Source organism: Nelumbo nucifera, chromosome 3 (genome assembly GCF_055504915.1).
Source record: "Nelumbo nucifera cultivar China Antique chromosome 3, China Antique-T2T, whole genome shotgun sequence".
In the NCBI taxonomy this organism is placed as follows: Eukaryota; Viridiplantae; Streptophyta; class Magnoliopsida; order Proteales; family Nelumbonaceae; genus Nelumbo; species Nelumbo nucifera.
The window spans coordinates 105,979,220-105,999,664 of record NC_142651.1 but is presented as its reverse complement, the minus strand read 5'-3'; the positions used below and the strand labels follow the sequence as shown (position 1 = coordinate 105,999,664).

At 39.4% G+C, this 20,445-nt stretch overlaps 2 protein-coding genes across 2 annotated transcripts; both read left to right on the top strand.

Annotated features, from left to right (window-relative positions):
* The first annotated feature begins 1,948 nt into the window (after window positions 1-1,948).
* On the top strand, window positions 1,949-6,716 carry LOC104598813 (putative beta-D-xylosidase). The gene is made up of 6 exons (XM_010261046.3): window positions 1,949-2,497; window positions 4,017-4,465; window positions 4,545-4,642; window positions 4,730-5,080; window positions 5,181-5,594; window positions 5,716-6,716. The coding sequence occupies exons 1-6, from the start codon at window positions 2,084-2,086 to the stop codon at window positions 6,315-6,317; spliced, it is 2,328 nt and encodes a 775-aa protein (XP_010259348.1). The 5' UTR covers window positions 1,949-2,083; the 3' UTR covers window positions 6,318-6,716.
* Window positions 6,717-8,101: 1,385 nt separating this feature from the next.
* On the top strand, window positions 8,102-11,362 carry LOC104598815 (uncharacterized). Its single transcript, XM_010261047.3, has 6 exons — window positions 8,102-8,458; window positions 9,562-9,618; window positions 9,741-9,788; window positions 10,379-10,441; window positions 10,869-10,931; window positions 11,158-11,362. Exons 1-6 carry the CDS (start codon window positions 8,117-8,119, stop codon window positions 11,164-11,166), a joined length of 582 nt encoding a protein of 193 aa, XP_010259349.3. The 5' UTR covers window positions 8,102-8,116; the 3' UTR covers window positions 11,167-11,362.
* Window positions 11,363-20,445: the final 9,083 nt, after the last annotated feature.

Below are 20,445 nucleotides of genomic sequence, written 5' to 3'. Positions count from 1 at the left end.
CTAACTAATTTCCCAACGATTCCAGCTCCATATTAATGCAGGATGGTTTACGTTTGAAATAATTAATTTGAAGAAGCAAGGCAAGGAGTTCATTATTTATAATTAAATGGTATATAGAAATGGTAGAAAATGAATATAGCTGCAGCTACAAATTAAATTTGGGCCTTGAATTGAATAAGTGGTAGATAACGCGTAGGTATAACAGGGCCCCATTGTGAACGGCCAAGCACGTGGATGGCTTTTTAGTGGGTGTATATCTCTTTACCACTCTATCCACCTCATAAATATGTTAACAATGCTGCAATTATTGAAAATAAAAGCAATTAGAGACTCTTGAGGCAATTGGAGCCTGCACTATCACTACACTGCCCAACAACTAGCTAGCATTGATAAATCATATATCCAAATTCATCAATTCAATAGAGGTCCATTCCAAGTTGAATTATTTTATATTTATCATGGTTTTCGAATTATCATTGACTTGGATAATCGGATCATTCATCCTTAAGGTTCTGTTTTATCTTAAATCTAGTTTTTGATCAAAAATCGTTGAATCAATCAATGATCCATTAATTCAGGTGGTCGAATTATCAATCTGTTTAACGATTTTTAGCTGTTTTTTATTTTTAATTATTTTTTGTTAAAATGGAACATCCGTTTGAATTATATGATTGAACCGTCAACCCAAAAGCCGGTGACAAGAACGATTCTATTTCGGAGTCATTTTTTAAAACATGATATTTATACTAAGAAAAAAAAATCCTTGTATAAGCTATATCATTGAAAGAACTTTGACCAATCAAAATTCCTGTGAATTAATATCACCTGGTTTTTTATTACCACTTTTATGATAGCATTTGATTCGTCTTAAAGTTTCTCGATATTATAATGGAACCCTATTATTATTATTATTATTATTATTATTATTATTATTATTATTATTATTATTATTATTATTATTATTATTATTATTATTATTATTATTATTATTATTATTATTATTATTATTATTATTATTATTATTATTATTATTATTATTATTATTATCTTGTATTGGAGTGTCAGCAGCTCTCCTTGGATTAAACATTTTAACCTTTGGCATAACGAGTTTAACAATAAGACAAAGTTTGTACTATGTTATGTCGAATCTAGAGATATCACGAGTCACGACTAACGAGTTACTAGAGAGAGAGAATGAAGAAAACTCAGGGCATCCCAATACACTTGACCGGTCACCGGATAAGAGATTCGATCGAGTTCCCCCCCAAATTTTGACTACCCAAACTTTTGCAGGTACTGAGTTAAATGTTAAGAGCAGAGGAGAAATATCGCCTCATTTCCTAGCTACTTCTTTTTCTTTTGTTGTTTGTTAATTTGTTACTCTCTAAGTCTAAGGTGTGTACATTGTGTGCAAGATTTTTGATGCCTTACAAACTGCTCTCTCTCTCTCTCTCTCTTAATATATATTCAACAAAGAAAGACACAAAAAAGAAAAAGAAGTCTGTCTTAACATTCAAGTCAAAGTTGCGTACAAGTATATGTGTGATTTCATGGGATTGTAAGAGGTTCCATTTTTTATTTGAGAGAGACTGCAAGCAGAAAACCCATGTTACAGTGAGATTTATGGGGCGTGTGCGACTGCGACCACTCGATCTCTATGGCCCCGGGCCCCACCCAGCCCAGATCGATCGAGCCTCATCCCCCCAGCTCCAGCTCGACGAGGGGGTGCGTGTTTATTATACCAACCTAGCACTTCTTATCGGTTTATCACTCACGCAACGCAATCAACAAATTTCTCTCTCTCTCTCTCTCTCTCTCTCTCTAAAAACAGTTAATGGACGACGTGGAGATCCAATCATCAAACCCATTTCTCTTTCTTTTCATCACTATTGACTACCCTTCACTCCCGGCACTATCATCCTCTATATAAAGCAAGTACCCTCCCCCCGCACCATCCTCAGCAGCTTCCACACACAACCCCAAAACAATAATAAAGAAAAGAAGTGTGTGTGTGTGTGTGAGGCTGTAAGCGAGCGAGAGAGAGAGAGAAGCTCTTTTAATTTGTTAGTAGTGATAAACAAAGATGGCCTTCAAGTTCAAACCACCCATCTCCCTCTGCCTTGTGATATTCGTTGCTTGTTTGTTTGTTTCTCCCCGAACCGGAGATGCCCGTCCGGCATTTGCCTGTGACCCTAGAAATGGGCTGACGAGAAACTTACCCTTCTGTCGACCATCTCTCCCCATACCCAATAGGGTGAGAGACCTCATTGGACGACTGACGTTGCAAGAGAAGATTAGGCTACTGGTGAACAACGCTGCTCCCGTGCCGAGGCTAGGCATCAGGGGCTACGAGTGGTGGTCGGAGGCTCTTCATGGCGTCTCCAACGTCGGCCCTGGAACCAAATTCGGCGGAGCATTCCCCGGAGCTACCAGTTTCCCTCAGGTCATCACCACCGCTGCTTCCTTCAATGCTTCCTTGTGGGAACAAATTGGACGGGTAAATCCTTTTCATTTCCTCAATTCCTTCCTTTTGTTCTCGTTTTTAATTTGCGATTCTCCGTTTCGCATTTCATTATCCCTTGTTATCTCTTTCTTTATATTTTTTGATTGATAACCGGAGAACGTTGACACTCATTTCTGCGGCTGCTCGCTACAAGTGTAGTAGTGTTGTGAGAGAGTGAGCAAAAGCATCACAAGGATAACCGGTGATTCTTGGTTTATATATTAGGGGTGAGATTGAAAGAGACATGCGATATATTCCATTATACTTTATTTGATAATAGTGTATGATCGTAAAAATATTATAGTTAGGCTTTTGAGGACCACCATTGCTGTCTCATCTATATTAATTAATAAATACTATTCACTCATTGGAAGAACAATCACGGGCGGTTAACTCATTGGAAGAACAATCACCATTGCTCTTTCTATTCTATCTTTTGGTGGTGACTGGTGACTGGTGACTGGTTGACTGGTGAGGGCAGTGGGGAATCTTTTTCAGTTTTTCTTCTTCCCCGGTTATGAACTGATCGGGTACGGGTTGGGTCAAGGATTTGTACTTTTGTGGTGTCGGTTCCGGAGCGATAAAATTCGATCCACAATTTTCATTAAAATTTTTCCTTCATTAATTAGAAAATAATTATCAATCCACCCAATTGGGGGAATGGGCTATATCCCCTGTTCCAGTGGACCCATTGAACCACACACACAAGAAAAAAAGGGATGGACCATAATTGGCTCATTGGCTCAGTTGGTAGCCCCTGTTTTATAGACCCATTGAACAAAAAAGAAAAAGGGGATGATGGACCATAATTTTTACATCACTTCTGTCAATGACCATGTAATCCGAGCCCAGCCCATGAACAGCTACATAAATCCCTATTATAGCTGCTAATCATGGATGGAGGGGATGTGAAATCCATTAATTACCAGCAGAATTTGCCCATTCATTATTGAAGAAATTGTCTTAAATAACCTGTACAAATGTAGAACCAACCATAAATTGTTTGATTTAGGGGGCGGTCCCATAACCTGTCATATTAATTAGGGTCATCCGCCTTTGATATTCCATATCCATGCTGCCCTACTAATCAGCTTAATTGATGCGTGAAAGCAGCTTTTTAGTGTTTCTGCTTTTCATTGTTCACCTTTGCGAAAAAACAGAAAAAAGGTTTTTATATATACACCCTTAAAAGTATCAACCTGCAACAAGTGGCCCATAGACAAAACACTACAGTACCAGACTATCATCATCTTGTTTGGGTATCCGGGTGACCCGGATACACCTCATAGGATAAAGTCTACAGTTATTTTACAGAATAAAAGTACAGCTTTGGACTGGTGACTGGTGACCGGTGAGTCATGACTGATGAGAAAGAAGAGAATCTTGTGGATAAAGCATGTAAATCAAATTTACCACGTTGATTGAAAAAAAAAAAAATTGGGCCCAGAAGGCAGTTTGGCAGGAGCTAGCATAAGTGAAAATTGAAAAATTGTTGTTGGTGGTGGTGGCGCAGGTGGTGTCAGACGAAGCGAGGGCCATGTACAACGGAGGGATGGCGGGTTTGACGTATTGGAGCCCAAATGTGAACATATTCCGAGATCCAAGGTGGGGCCGAGGGCAGGAGACTCCCGGCGAGGATCCTCTTCTAGCCGGGAAGTACGCGGCCAGCTACGTAAGGGGACTCCAGGGAAACGAGGGTAACCGGTTAAAGGTTGCCGCCTGCTGCAAACACTACACCGCCTACGACCTCGATAACTGGAACGGCGTTGATCGCTTCCACTTCAACGCCAAGGTTAGCAAGCAAGACTTGGAGGATACGTACGATGTGCCGTTCAAGGCTTGTGTGGTGGAAGGCAATGTGGCCAGTGTCATGTGCTCTTACAATCAGGTCAATGGCGTTCCCACCTGTGCCGACCCCAATCTCCTCCGCAATACTATCCGGGGTGAATGGCGTCTCAATGGGTCCGTCTCTCTCTCTCTCTCTCTCTGGTAGTTATCTATCTGGTATACTTACTTGTAAAGGGTTGTGGGTTGCCCACAGATATATCGTTTCAGATTGCGACTCGGTTGGTGTCTTCTACGACGACCAACACTACACCTCCACGCCCGAAGAAGCAGCTGCCCTCGCCATTAAAGCAGGCTAGTTTTCTTCAACAATTCCTGAATTTCTGCCCTCATTGACGTATTAGTACAAAGCAGCTATCTATGGTGTTGGTCATTTTGCAGGTTTGGATTTGGACTGTGGGCCTTTCCTCGCCGTCCACACGGAGGCGGCCATAAGGAGAGGCAAGTTGAGCGAGTGGGACGTTAACGCTGCTCTAACCAACACATTAACGGTCCAGATGAGGTTAGGGATGTTTGACGGTGAGCCGTCGGCCCAGCCGTCTGGGCATCTCGGCCCAAGGGATGTCTGCACTCCGGCCCACCAAGAGCTCGCACTAGAGGCTGCTCGACAGGGCATTGTTTTGCTCAAGAATCATGGGCCTTCGCTGCCCTTATCCACTTTTCGTCATCGCACCGTAGCCATTATTGGCCCCAACTCAGACGTCACAGCCACCATGATAGGAAACTATGCAGGTTAGACAAGGTGAAGAAAGAGAAGAGAGAATCCTCAGACGAAATTACCCTTGAAAAATGAGAAATTGACTTTTTTTTTTTGTTTTTAAAATGAATGAAGGTGTTCCATGTGGATATACTACTCCCTTGCAAGGTATTGGGAGATACGCTAAGACCATTCACCAACCGGGTTGTAGTGGCGTGGCCTGCAACGGCAACCAGCTAATTGGCGCGGCGGTGGCCGCAGCCCGACAAGCGGATGCAACAGTGCTGGTGATGGGATTGGACCAATCTATGGAGGCGGAGTTCAAGGACAGGGTAGGGCTGCTTCTACCGGGACACCAACAGGAGCTCGTATCTAGGGTCGCTATGGCCTCCAGAGGTCCTACCGTGTTGGTCTTGATGTCTGGTGGGCCGATTGATGTGTCTTTCGCTAGGGATGACCCACGTATCTCCGCCATCCTATGGGCAGGGTACCCTGGCCAAGCTGGAGGAGCTGCAATTGCCGATATCTTATTTGGAAGAAGCAATCCAGGTATGCAAACGCTGCTACAAGTACAAGCCTACACTACACTCTGTAGCAGGTGAATACTATTACAGGTGGCAAGCTGTCGATGACATGGCCTTAATTTTCTTTTCATGGGTATGTGTTACAGGTGGCAAGCTGCCAATGACATGGTACCCACAGGACTACGTGGCAAAGGTGCCAATGACGAGTATGGGCATGCGGCCATCGGGTGGGTACCCCGGCAGGACCTACAGGTTCTACAGAGGCCCAGTCGTGTACCCCTTCGGCCACGGTATGAGCTACACCAACTTTGCACACACGGTGGCCCAAGCACCAACCTTGGTTTCGGTTCCTCTCGACGGCCGACGTGCGGTTGGCAACTCTACTACCGTCTCATTCTCAGGTAAGGCAGTCAGGGTCACACATGCCAAGTGTGATGGGCTGTCCGTAGTTGTACATGTAGATGTGAAGAACACGGGGCCCATGGATGGAGCCCACTCGCTGCTTGTGTTCTCAGAGCCCCCAACCGGGCAATGGGCCCCCAGTAAGCAACTAGTAGCCTTTGAGAAGGTGCATGTGCCAGCGGGGACCGAGCAGAGAGTTGAGGTGAAGATACATGCGTGCAAGCACCTCAGCGTGGTGGACCGGTTTGGAATTCGGAGAATTCCAATGGGCGAGCATAGCCTTCACATAGGTGATGTCAAGCATTCCGTCTCTCTACAAGCAGCTCTGCAGGAGATCAAATACTAGTATTTGAAGCACAGATTCAGATTGGTATGCCCAGGTGGCTTCTTCTATAGTAATAGGAAGAGAAAGATTACTTGTCACTGGGAGAAAAGGATCGATTCAGGCAGGGCACTGTGGTGCTTATAAATAATGTTTAGAATAATAGGTTAGCTGAATGAACCGGCACAAGTAAGTCGGTGGTACTTGATTGTGGATTCCTGATCCTGGCACGACCGATGAAAAAGCAAGAGTCGGTGCCATTTATATTTGGGATGAACACTGGTGTAAATTTTGTGCTCCAAAAAAACAAAAAACAAAAAGATGAGGAGCACTTTATATTGGTCATAGAGATGCAGCGAACCAATTGTACAAATAATTAAGACGGGATTTGTCATGATATGTTAGTCGTTTTTCTCGGTGAAACAATGCTCAGATCACATTGACGCCCCACAGAAAGACCCCCACATCCACATCTCACCGTGCATTTGGGAAAATTTCCTTGTACTTGTAATACACGGGTGGAAGGTGCAGTGGGACGCTTGTAGGGCTGACCTGATTTCAATACACGTCCAGTACATATTTGAATGCAAGATAGGTACTTGGGAACATCTCCATCCACAGAAAAATAGTGTAATAAATAAATGGTCCATATGAAGTTATCTGTCCAAACCTTAAAGTGGCGTGTGTGACCCGGCCCCCTACTTCATCGGATCATCACTCCTTTTCGGAGACCCGAAATGAAGCACCACCACTACTCCAGCCACTAGGATGTGATTGTTACAAAATTGAAAACCATTTAGATGACAAGCTGGAGAAAAACAAAGTTGAGATAAATATAACAAAATTGAACACCGTTTTGACACGTGGAGCTGGCCAATTCCCTTGGGTTTCTTAGTAAAGAGGACGAAACTACTAGTAAGAATCATGGGACAGGGATTGCTCTAGCTTCTGAGAAGTGGAATTGATGGATTAATACGATGAAGCTCCACTTACTGCGCCGGAGCAGCTCGTCCCGCCGCGAACCAAGGTAAAAAGATTCTAATACAACTAGAGCCGTCAATTGGACCGGATTAATTTAGTCCAATCTGTTCCAATCCAATACGAGTCTATTACAGATGTACCAGGTCCAATCCAATTTAAATTGAACTCTGAACCATTTTGTATCGATCCAATTCAATCTATGGATTGTTCAATCTGTTTAAATTGGTTCCAACTAAAACCCGGTCTATTGATACCTATATCTTTCTTTATCTTTTATCAATGTACTGTATGTTGGTTCAATTCAATCCAATCCAATATAATTCCATTACAACAGGTCAAGCCCAATCTAATCTAACAAATACCTTGGACCTTTAAATCTAGACTGGCCCAATTCACTATATCTTATTAGTCCATTCAATATGTACAAATTGATTTTGATTTGGTCGGATCCAACCCAAATCTGGTACATTGACACCCATAAATAGAATACCGGTTCGCAACAGGGTAATCTGCTGCTGCTACAATACATCCAAGCTTCAATCATGGGAGTGTAAATGCAATAACTTGTCTTTAATTTTTACGAACCACCATGCTTTGCAAACCCTTACCTCTACGTCTCCAGTATATAATACAGTAAACTATATGAAATGGGTGGGCCGAATCAGAAGCCTGAACCCACCGCAAACCCATGAGCCCATAGAAACCCACCCGCAATATCCCTAGTCTGAGGACCCCATCTTCCCTTTTGAGTTTTGACTCATTTGAGCTGGGTAAGGACGTAAGGTAAGGTTGCTCCTTTTTCATCCATTATCCATTTGCTTTTCTCTCTCTCTCCTAAAAATATGAACAAAAAGATCCACCTTTGTTATATTCTTGTTTGTAGTTGCTTAATGGAGTCTGTCATTCTATTCATTCCTTTATTTTTCTGCAACGTATCTCAATTTGTGTACTATCCCATCTCATCCTTTTCCTCAACCCTACGTCCCACCCCCCAAGCTTTTCTTCCTTCACCACATATCCTCTTATCCCCTATACACCCCCCCCCTGACTCCTTTTTAACTTCTCCCCACTCCCCTTTCCATCTCCTCATTCCTATCCCCACTCTCTCTGCAACAAGAGAGCTTGAAATGGCAAACTGCAACAGAGGTGAAGGTGAGAAGTATTTAGCTTATCAACAAGAGGAGGTAACCTCTCTCTCTCTCTCTCTCTCTCTCTCTCTCTCTAGTTCTGATATAATCTAGCTATCAGAGCAGGACAGTCAAGGGTTGTCCTCATCAGATAGTAGCAGAACTGGATTGGAATTATTTTCTCTTTCAAAAACTTGTGTATGCATGCTTATAGTCAGCCATGGCCAACTGTTTATGTCATCGAACGGACAACGCAGCAAGGGCTAAATCCGGGATGTGCACTGTTTTCTAAAGACTCCATCAACCCCCTCTATTTAGAAGGTTCTTAGCAATTAGCATACGCTTTTGCCACCTGTCAAGTTTAGCGAGCTAATTGAAAAAAAAAATGTCAACATTCCTTCAAAAATTTTGGTGAAATATTCATGTTTAATACATACTTGAAAAAAAATATGTAATATCACATTTATCTCTTGTTTTATGACTTCATTGTTCAATTCTCTTGCCCGACGGTTTAAGACTTTTGTAAGTAGGGAAAAACAATACAACGGAACCAGGTATTTGTCGGCAAGGGCCTTACTTAGCCCAACAACACTTGCCACGTGGACAAATTAATCATCTTTTCCGAAACGATTTTTAAATAGAATAATTGGTCAGGCTTCAACAGAAATAAGCTGAGAAAAAGGTGTAAATAATGGTGGGATAATGGGATCTGCTAGAAACAAAGTGTGTATAATGGGATACGTGACCCAATCAAGGGTGAACTGGGCATCTATTATTTGCCCTACCCATGGTCCACAAAACCCTTTATTCTACCATCTATTCACATTTTTCTGAAAGGTATATTCCTATGAAAACTTCCTCCACGATAGAGTTGGAGATGGAAACAAACTATTCGAACCCATTTGGGCTTGGGCCTCCAATTATTCTGCTACTTGTAAGATTCTTAGGTCACTTGGACCTCTTCTCCATGAGTCATGGACCATGACTCGTCTGTCAAAACCCGTGCCCACTGCCCACCTTACGGAGATTCTAACTTGTAATTACAATATTGGGCTCTTACTGGGCTGGACCATTTCTCAAGTCCAGAGTGAGCTTTTGTGTGTGTGTGTGTGGATAGAGTTTATTCTACCGTTACTGATAACAGTTCATCAACACAACAGGCATCGCAAGGAAAGAAATATGGACTTCTGCCCAGAAAGAAACCCTTAATCTCAAAGGTAAATGTACGAAGAAATATGTTATTAGTTATTATTTTTGACTCACTTGGTTTAGTTTTTTTCTTTTTTCTTTTTTACTTTTACTTTTTATAATGAAAGAAGTCATAATTCCATATCTTCAGGACCATGAACGGGCATTTTTCGATTCAGCTGATTGGGCTTTAGGCAAGGTAAAAGACTACAGTGATGACTCACCCCAATACATGTATGCATGCTTTTGAGTTCTTAATGGAGACTGCAATTGATTCTTGTGAGTTGGAGAAAAGGTCTGGTGACCAACTGACCACAAACTTCCAAATGGATTCAAAATTGTCCAACCCATTAAACACCAATCCAAGTAGTTAAAGCCAAATGGATCAGGCTGGGCTAAGATTCCTACTTGCTTCTTGCACTAGGCCTAAAGCTTGAAGCTAACAGGAATTCCAGGACAATATTAAGCTGTTGGGACTTGGGGATGGATACCCTATCACCCTTGTTGCTCCCTAGTCCAATTTGGTATTTAGAAATGTGGGTGAGACCCGAGTGAGGCCCACTCTGTGGCTTATTGGACCTTCATCAATGCCCCAACCCAGACAATATGTAAAAGCCTAAGTACCAGCCCAAGCCCAGACCGAGCTGAACCATCCCACAATTCAGGGCAGTTTCTGATCTGGTGAGGTTTTCAGAAAGGAGCCAAATGAAATAAGATCCTTAGGGATAAATGGATAATCTTCAATGACTAATTATGTTGTATTGTTGTTCATTGATGGTGTACACACAGCAAACAACAGGCTTCAACGAAAGGTCCAAAGCAGCAGTAGAGATGCTACGCCCTAAATTACAGGTATTTTCTATTGATAATGTACTGAGAAATTGAGATTGTATTCCAAGGGACAGACTTAGGGCCCTTTTGGTTTGCGGAAATAGGGGTCTGTAATTGGAATCGGAATGTCCAACTTTTTGGTTGAGTGGACTCAGATTCCCATTCTCATTCCCGGTGGAATAGTTATTCCCTCCCCCTTCCCTTGAGAATAAAATCCCATTTGATTTCAATTTCCATTCCAATTTCTATCTAATCCAAACAGTCTATGGGAATGGAGTGTTCCAATTCGGATTCGGACTGTAAATCAAATGGGCCCTTATTTTATTTTCTAAAAAAATGGGCAGAAAAGATCAATATCAACTAGTCTAATCTAATAATAGAGGTATATTACTCTTTTGTCCTCCTTTTTTTACCACCAAATCATTGATCTTGGCACCGTAATCCCTAGCGGACACCTCATCAACAGCTACCCCCTCGGAGGCCTACTTACACAACCTGTGGAGATGACCAAGTGAGTGTTTTCATCCTATTCATATTTTTCTCTCCCTAATTTTCTAACAAGTTCGACTTCTGTCAATGCACGCCCATAACTCGCATTTCGAATAACCTCTTACAACCTTGCATTAGAAATATCTCTCTAAAGCTATAAAGTTCGAATGGACGTTGCACTGGCTGAAGCCAAACTATTTTCTAACGTCCCTTTCATTAAAACTTATTTCAATGACATTTTGGTGCAGGCAAAGTAGATCCTTTTTGGGCAGGAGAAAGAAATTCCCTGTTCTGCCAAGAATTACATATCCTATGTTCATGAGATGAGACATAATGGAGCTCAGAATATTTTCTCCAACCAATCAAACTCTCAAATAATCTTTCTTGGTAGAAATGTAATACTTCTTTAATAGAATTAAAGTTATTGCTTGATAGCTTGTTTGACACCATTAATTCCTCGGAAACAAACACTGTCATACGGGCATCACATGAGTGGATCAACTTTAGGCCGTCTTTGATTTGATAGAAATTAATAGAGGAATAGAAAGAATCCCATAAACATCTGTGTCAACTTTCTATTTCTATCTTATGTTTTAGGCCAATTTTCTTAAACTATGCTTATGATTTAGCTATTGTTTATGGCTACCTTTACTGTTTCAAAAGTTATTAGGGAAAATTTTTTATCAATACCCTATACTTTAATTCAAGTGACAATTTGGTCCTCAAACTTTAAAATGCGATAATCTAATACCCAAATTTTCAATTTGCAATGATAATCCGGTACATAGTGTTAATTTACTGTCAAATAAAGCCATTACCTGATCGTTAGATCACGTGCATTTTAAATAATTTCATAATATCAAAACTGGCCTTTATGATAATATTTGGACCATTTTATCCTTTTTCTTTCTTTTTACCCTATTCCCCTTTCTCTTCAATCTGAGTTGAAGGAACAACAGAGGTGGCGTTAACCGATCGTTCTTCATTCTTCAGATTTAAAATAGGCCTAAAAGAGAGATTCTCTTGCCTTCATGAGTCTGCTGTAATTGAAAAAACACAAAAATGAACAGAATATAATAACCCCACATATTCCTGTGATTGCAAGAAACCACTTGAATGCTCCTGGTTCGTTAAACAATGATATTGAGAAGTTCATCCCAAAGACCCCAGCCACCACTCTGAAGATTGCAAAGACCAATATTGTATTACTAAGCAGGTCAATCTTTCAGTAAGTTATTAAGTTAAGAATTTAACTATAATCCTTCGTCGTTGGGACAGAGCTTAATTGATCACTTTCAGGTCAATCTTTCGGTAAATCTCTAAACCCCAACTGTACGAGAGGTGGTAGGTGGGGATCAAGCATCAAATATAGGCCCATCAAAACGCGAACAGCGAAAGAGCAGCAGAAAGCTAGAATCCAAAAACCATGTCTTCCGGATTCTCCACCGGTGAGTGAGTCCCAACCGAAGAAGGTTGATCTAAACCATGTGAAATCTATTCAAACCTCTTCTGTCTCTCTATCTGTGGGGCTCTGTTCTTCTGTTCTATCTATATCGATGGGGTCAATCAAACCAGACACTTACTCAACACTCCGACGAAGGAACTCGATAGCTTCTTGCCTGCTCCACACAAAGCTCGATCTCCCCCCAGTGTTGAGCTCAAGCTTTCCCAACGGCGAAAAGTCGTTGTGTTGCCCAATGATTTTGAGCTTGTCTCTTTACAATCACGAACTTATACTTCCTTTAGGGACTTGATGCCTTCATCCCCTGGCGCAGTAGTCCAATCTCCGACCGGCCCCAGTTCTCAGTCCGGCCATGAGATTTCCATCAAGAACCGCCTCATCAAGCAGGATGCCTAGGCTTACCTCTAGTCCATGTCTTCGCTCGTGGGCTCCTCCGGCCGGCATTTCTTCCGGCGGATATGGACCAGGTTTTCCGGCGAGTACTTGAGGAATGCGGTCAGTGCATGTATTGGGTTCATTAATCGGAAACGCGAGTCTTTGATCGATTGCTCGACAACATTTGGGTAGGATGGAGACATGAAGGTCGACTTTAGTAATGGTAGCTACCTACCTCGCTGACGGTGATCGGTGATGGTAACGGTGACTATTACGAACCTCTGTGTAATTGACAAAATAGATTTTGTTTTCAATGTGAATTTAATACCTATACTTTCGTTCAAACTTCCGTTTCTTAATAAAGAGGTGGAGAGAGATGCAATCTAAAGAGAAAAAAAAAATGAAGATTTAACTGTAGAAAGAATGATGATAGTATCAGAATTGATGATTTTCTCATCGAGAGATGTTTCCAATATACTGTGAGGATGTGCTATGAGACATTGTGAGACGGGACTTTGTGGGGTGGAGATGTGAATTCTAGAAATACTGTATTGAAGGTTTATACTGAAACATATTTGCTTTTGTATTTTTTTTCAGGGAAAAACATATTTACTAGGACAGGTTCAAATTGATACAGAAACACCACATCATGTGTTTCACACATAAGGTGTGTTGAGACATCAAAGTCTTGTGCCAACTATTGTTATGTCACATTTAGTATTCCTACGACTTACTTGTATGTTACTATGTACCCATTTGTTTTTGGGAAATTGTTTGAAACTCGCTATGACTTTTTCAGTATTTCTCTTAAATTCATCACAAATTTTCAAAACGTTTAAAACTCATCATGTCAGTAAGTTTTTATTTTCTAAAACTCACATTCCGTTAGTGCACCGTTACTGTTTCTTAACAGAAGTGTCCACGTCAGCATAAATAACAATTTTTATGACCAAATCACTCTTGAATGGCGAGTTAGAGGAAAATGGTCTTTTTCATTTTTCAATTTTCTTTAATTTTTTACATTTTTAGTGTTTGTTATAATTTCTAATGTTTTTATAATTTCTGTTTTTTTACATTTTTTCTATTTTCTACCATCTATAAAATTTCCTGATTTTTTTGTTATTTATTTGCAATTTCTATGTTTTTCTATAATTTTTATTTTCTAGTTTTGTTTTTCAATTTCTATAGTTTCTAAAATAATTTCTATAGTTTCTAAAATTTCAATTTCTGTGTTTTTCTACCATCTCAATCACTCATTATGATCCCATCCCTTGTGATATTCTTTTAACTATATGTACTTGTATCTACTAGTCTCAATTATGTTCCCATTGGATTGAATCCAGATCGAGTTCGATATGTGATATTCAAGTAAATCAATTCCAGAGTCTGAGACTTGATTTATTTGCATATCTAATGACCTGCATGCACTGTAAAGTGTATTGGGTTATTGATGGGGTGGGTTCTCAGTTCTCACATCACTGTGGGGATGTCAATTCAATTGGTCCAATTCAATCTAATAAACATTTTGGACCATTTTAGACTGGTCCAGTTTAATGTCTGAATCGTCTTATCTGTTCAAGTTCATTTTAGTTTAGATTGATTTCAATTCAAATCTGGTCAATTGATACCTAAATTCTTATATTCTATCAATAGATCAGATATTGGTTCAATTCAACCCAATCTAATATAAATTTATTACGGATGAATCTGATTTAATTCAATCCAATAAATACTTTGGACTATTAAATCTGGATTGGTTCAATTCAATATCATCATAGCTGGAGCTACCAAGTACCAACTGCTTAATTTGATGGTTGCTCAATGAAGAGAGGACCCACGAAACTGAACATATTGTCTCAGCAGTAACAACATTTGAAGCCCAGATTCAATTATTTGGCTTGTAAAAATGGCCCAAATCTAAAGAATGTCAAATGGAACAACATTTGAAGCCCATATTTTGCAATAATTTTTCTTCTCTTTGCCTTTTAGGGGTTCTCTTTCCTTTTATTTTTATATTTTGAGATGGGAATCGGCTCACCTAGAAAAAGTGTTGGTGAAGGAGGTGATTTGTACTTGTACATAATAGTTTTTAGGTTACGTTTGGTTTGTGGGATGGGAAGAGGGAAAAAAAAAAGAATTTTTTCATATATTACTTGGTTTGTTGCCGGTCACGAGGTGGGATGGGAAGAAAGGGGATTATTGTTCCCAATTCTTATTCTTGAGATGTGAAATCCCACCATTTTGGTGTGAAACAAGTGGGAAGGGAGGGGGAAAACTTGTCTAATAAGAAAAACACCTTCCTTAAGAGTTGATATTAGACCTAAGACCCATTAATAAATTATTAATTATTTTATTATATTAACTAAATTAATTAATTAAGTAATTAATGAATAATTGAATAATTATTCTTTATTAATTTACTTAATAATTAAATAAAACAAATTAATTAAAAATACTACTAATAATACAAGAATGATTAATTAATTCATGATAGATATTAATAAAATAAAGCATTAACTAAAATTTAAACTATTATTTTTTAACGAATAAGAAATTAACTAATTGTTAGTGTTAATTAATTAATCTTTAATAATAGAATACAAAAATAATAAAAATTACCAATTAACTAATTATTGTTATTGGTGTTGATTTTCCCACTACTTTTCCTTTTGCAACTAAACAATGGAATGTGAAAAATTTCCACCCATTTTCTCCTTTTCATCTCATCTCATCCCATCCCACCAAAATCTTTCCTTCAACGAAACACAGCCTTAAGTTTTCCTAGTCGAAAGAAACAAGGTGGCAATGTTTTTAACCAATTGTGCCGATCCGGTTGCCCATATTAGTGCTATAATCACCACTTTGATTTTGGGTTGATTTTTTCACCTACCATATTATAAAAGTTGTTGGCTTGGTCAACGACCAATGGACCTGGATGACCCATTTTAATGGATCAGCTTTTGTATTATCAGGTGACCCAAGTGAGGTGAGTCTGATGGCTTGTCATATTTCACTGTCTACCTAAAATAGGCATTTGATTTGGGTATATAAAATTAATAAAAAATAATTGTTCACCAGCATTCAAAATTTTGGCCAAAATAAATTGTAAATTTTGGCAGTGCAAATGATTTGAATGTAAATTTTGACCTATTTTTGTTTCAAATTTTAACTTATTTTGAAGTACAAATGAAGCAAATTAAGACATGAAGCATAATAAAGTAAAACCCAAAATGAAATTAAATGAAAATTTGTATTTTTTTTTTCATTCGCAACCAAACACGGCCTTAGACTCAGTTTGGAAGTAGTACAAATACAAACATATAGTGTACAAAACCTTATATTTTGTATTATTTATATGTATTTACACTCTTTCCAAACTGAGCCTTAAATTCCGTTTGAGAAGAGTGTAAATACAATAATGTATAATACAAATGCAATTTTGTCTCCTTCGAAAACATATAAATTTAGTTTAACTTTGTGTTAATAATTTTGTATTCTTGTCAAATGATTTTAATTTATAGTAGATAGAAATATGAACTCAATCCACTTTTTTTATATATTGACCAATTTTGAATGCAAAAATTTGCATCTATTTTGAATACATAAATATATTGTTACCAAAACCAGCAAAGTTGAATCAGAATCTACATATATGAACCAAAACAAGGTCCCTTGTAGTAGCTGGAGCACCTCCAAACTGGTTTGTCAGTTGGAGTTGAGTTGAGCGATCATAGAGGATTTGGGCCAACGAGGGCCTACGAAAATGGGGGCTCAGCCTAAGCAAATGGGCCAAATTGGCCAATGGCTTTTGAGTGAAAAGTCTGTCAGAGTGTCAGATTCGCCCAGCATATGATTCACCTTAACCTTATCTATTTAATTCTCAATTCTCAATTATTTGATTTCGAACAACTTGGTCCAAGTAAGCCATGAACGTGCAGTGGTGCAGAATTTTTTGCTCGCCTTTGAATCTGTTCTTCTTGTGCTGTGGGTGTGTATGTGGCTTGCTTTTTACACAATTGTGCTTTCAATTTGTTATTTTTATAGATAAGGCCGCTTCCTTCCATTTCGGATCTTCTACCCACAAAATATTCCTATATCTATACCCATGGAAAATCACCGCCGTGTATTGAGAACATCTTTATGAATGAAAAGGGAAGATATTCTTAATGGGCAACTTGTGGGTAACAGATTCGAGTTCTCTTGATTCTACATGTGGGAACGAAAACCGAGGCAATTCATTGTAATTTGGTAATTCATTCTTCTTTTGCATTATCAAAACAAATAGGGAGAATGACCGATCAGCCTGGGGTCAGAATTTGTAGGCTTAAAGTACTGTCGGGGTAGGTGACAGCTCGGAATTGATGCCAATTTATGGGCAAACATTGATGCATAAAATGTGAGCTGTGATCCTTTTGAATGTTTAAAACTCTTCAGTGTAAATCAGAAATCTGCATTGGACAAATTCGTACTTCTCCGAAACAAATATGGCCCAAGACTCCATGTCCATTCATTGGAATTGTTAAATGAGACCAAGTTTTTTTGAAAATGGAGCTAATTAGGACAAATATCTTGCAACCCAGACCCAGATTACAGATTGGACAGGGCCCAATGATGAATCATCCAAAATCAGAATGCCCACACCAATGGGTCGCAGTCTGATTCTTGAAGTGGGCACCAGCTTGGTTGGACTAACCCATAGAAAATGAACATTTAGGAGTGGCCAAGCTGGACAGCTTAACCGCTGAAAGGACTCCAAGGGGGAGACCCTTTTGATTTAACTTCAAAGCTAAGAACAAACCATGTTACCTTGACATCCAAGTCAGCTTGCTGAGTAATGGCCCGACCGAATTGGACCGACCTGTCACTCTTATGAGCCCCCCTCTAGGTCGGATTTTCAGATGCATTGTAAGACAGCATAAAAATAGATGGAGAGAGAGAAAGAGAGAAAGAGAGAGCCTTGTTGTGACTAGGACTAGAGCCTTGATGTCTTGCCTGTGCGTGGCTAGCTTTCTCTAATAAGTCTAACGCCGGCTCCGGTAACATTTAAATGGGGACATCACGTATATGGACAGCTACTCAATATTTATATCTGCCCATATCTATGGCATATTAATATGGCCCCATCACGACAGCAATTTTCCATTGCTTGCTTATTAAAATGGGTATATATATATTCTGGTGGGATTGTTAATATTTAAGTTGATTTAAATAAAGATTTAAAACGTTACAACGTATCGGGGTGTATTTGTATCGTTATGATCATTCCTTAATATATTAAATATTTAATATTTTTGGTTTCTGTAATTTTCATGGGAGTAGGCCTTTCTAAGACTAACCCCCTTATAAAATTTGAAAAAAATAAAAAAGGAAATTTTTTTTTCCAATAAATTGGCTTATATTACTAAAGCAACAGAAAACAGGTGATTCTTCTGATTCTTTTAATTGGTACTCCAAAGTCTGGAATCTCAAATGTCCCCCAAGGCTGAAAGATTCTTTTCTTCTTCTAAGAGACAGAATTCGCACTAGGGATCTCTTGAAAAAAGAGGGAGGGGCGGGGGGTTAATATTGATGACATTTGTGCTCGATGTGCACATATTCAAATCAGATTTGGATGATGGTTTACCCAAAGGGTGGTGGGAGAGAATTTCATGTCATACCAAAGAAAATAATTTAGAAAAAAAAAAAAACTGTTTTTATTGTGTGATTCATTTGGAAAAGTAGAAACCAGAAGATATTTGAAAATATTGAGACTCCCCCGCCTCAGGTTATTGAAAAAGATGGTATTGCTTTTTCATGCTCATCAAAATGAGCCAGATGGGGAAAACTATAAAGAATGGAACTGGATCATTTGGAAATTGAAAATGCCCTGTCAAAATAAATTTTAATGATTTACCAAAAAAATAAATAAATAAATTTTGATGCATCATGCGTTAATGGAAATAAATGTGCTGTGGCTGCCATTGCAGGCAGCTTGGGAAGCCTTGAAACTCTCCCATAACTATAGAGGGGGACTCTAAGCTTGTCATCTCTTGCTTGCGCAATGAATCTCAATCTTTTCCTCCAGGTTTCTTAAATTTTAATTTGAAAGATCTCTCTTTTCCTTTGGGTTTTATTTGTAATTGTGATTTGGGGGGATATGCTACCCCTGTCTTGTGTAGCACCCTTTTGGATCTATAAAAAAAAATAAATAAAAGTGGGAATTATGCTACCCCTGTCATCATTCTGTTAAATCGCCAATCATGCAATACACAAATCCCTCAATTTTGAATATTCTGTTAAGACCATGTTTGAGAGTGCTTATGTTAAAAATAAGTGTTTATTGAATAAGTGCTTATTAAAATAAATACTTATTTTATATTGGGTGTTTGGTTGTCTTTTTCTCCAATAAGCACTTAAATAAGCAATTGTGATTCTTGTGTCCTTTATTTTCTTTCAAATTTTCAAAATATCCAATCCAAGGTGAATGGATAAAAGTACTTTGGTAGAAGTGCTTTTAAAAAAGTACATTCATAAAAAGTACTTTGATAAAAGCACTCCTGTAAAATACTTATGTAAAAGCACTTTCGTAAAATTGCTTTTTATTAAAAATACTTATGCAAAAGTACTTTTGTAAAAGCACTTTCATAAAATTGCTTTTATAAAAGTGTTTTTTGTAAAAGTACTAAAAGCACTTTTATAAAAATGCTCTTGTAAATGTATTTTCATAAAAGTGCTTTCATGTAAAAGTATTTTCATAAAAATATTTTTGTAAAAGTGCTTTCGTAAAAATACTTTTCATAAAATTACTTTTATAAAAGTACCTTTGTAAAATTGTTTCTGTAAAAGGGTATTGATGATGCGCAATCTGGCCGGTCTTAGCTGTCAACGACCTTGCCTCTAAACTGAGTAGCAGGGAACCTGAAACGGAGAAGATGAGGAAGCTCCGGGGGGAACTTGGTGTAAAGGCTCCGAAGCTCAAGTTAAAATCCTTCAAAGGCAAGATAAAACCAGATAGCGCAAAGTTTTCATACCATGTTCTTGGGGGGTAGAGAGCCTTTTATAACCACCTCACGCACTCACTCCTAGGCTTTTGTCAACTCGGGTATGATTACTTCCGTGCTTCTGCCAGTTCGGGTGTCATCACCTCTACTGGGGCAGAACTGCCACTGCTCTTTTTGTCGGAGCCGTCTCTGTAACTGGAGATGGTGGTGGTAGGTGACGGTGGCAAGTGGCCGTTGAAGTGCGGCTGTCAAGCATCAGATCCCAAGTCAGTCAGGTGCGCCGCCCCTGGATACGGACTCCTTCGATGTCAGGTACGGTGTGGTTTGTCTAGTTCGGCGTTCTGGAGGCGAAGTGCTAGAACGGTGTGCGAGGCAAAGTCTTGAGTTCGGATAGGGGAGTGTCCCGAACTGCCATGAGGCGGGCCAGTTCGGGTCACTGCTTTGTGTGGCTCGAGGCCAAAGGGAGAGTTTGGGCTCCTCGTAGGGAGTTCGAGCTCTTAGTAGGGAGGTCGGGCTCTTAGTAGGGAGTTCGGGCTCCTCGAAGGGAGTTCGGTCTCCTCGAAGGGAGTTCGGTCTGCTGGTTTCTTCCCTTTGGTGTTTGCACCCTGGGTACGCTGCTTTAAGTGCCGAGCTATTTATTTTTTGCCACGTGGCACGATTGCGAGATCGGGTCAAATCTTCCTTCATCAGATATAATTAATATTCTAAAAATTCATCGG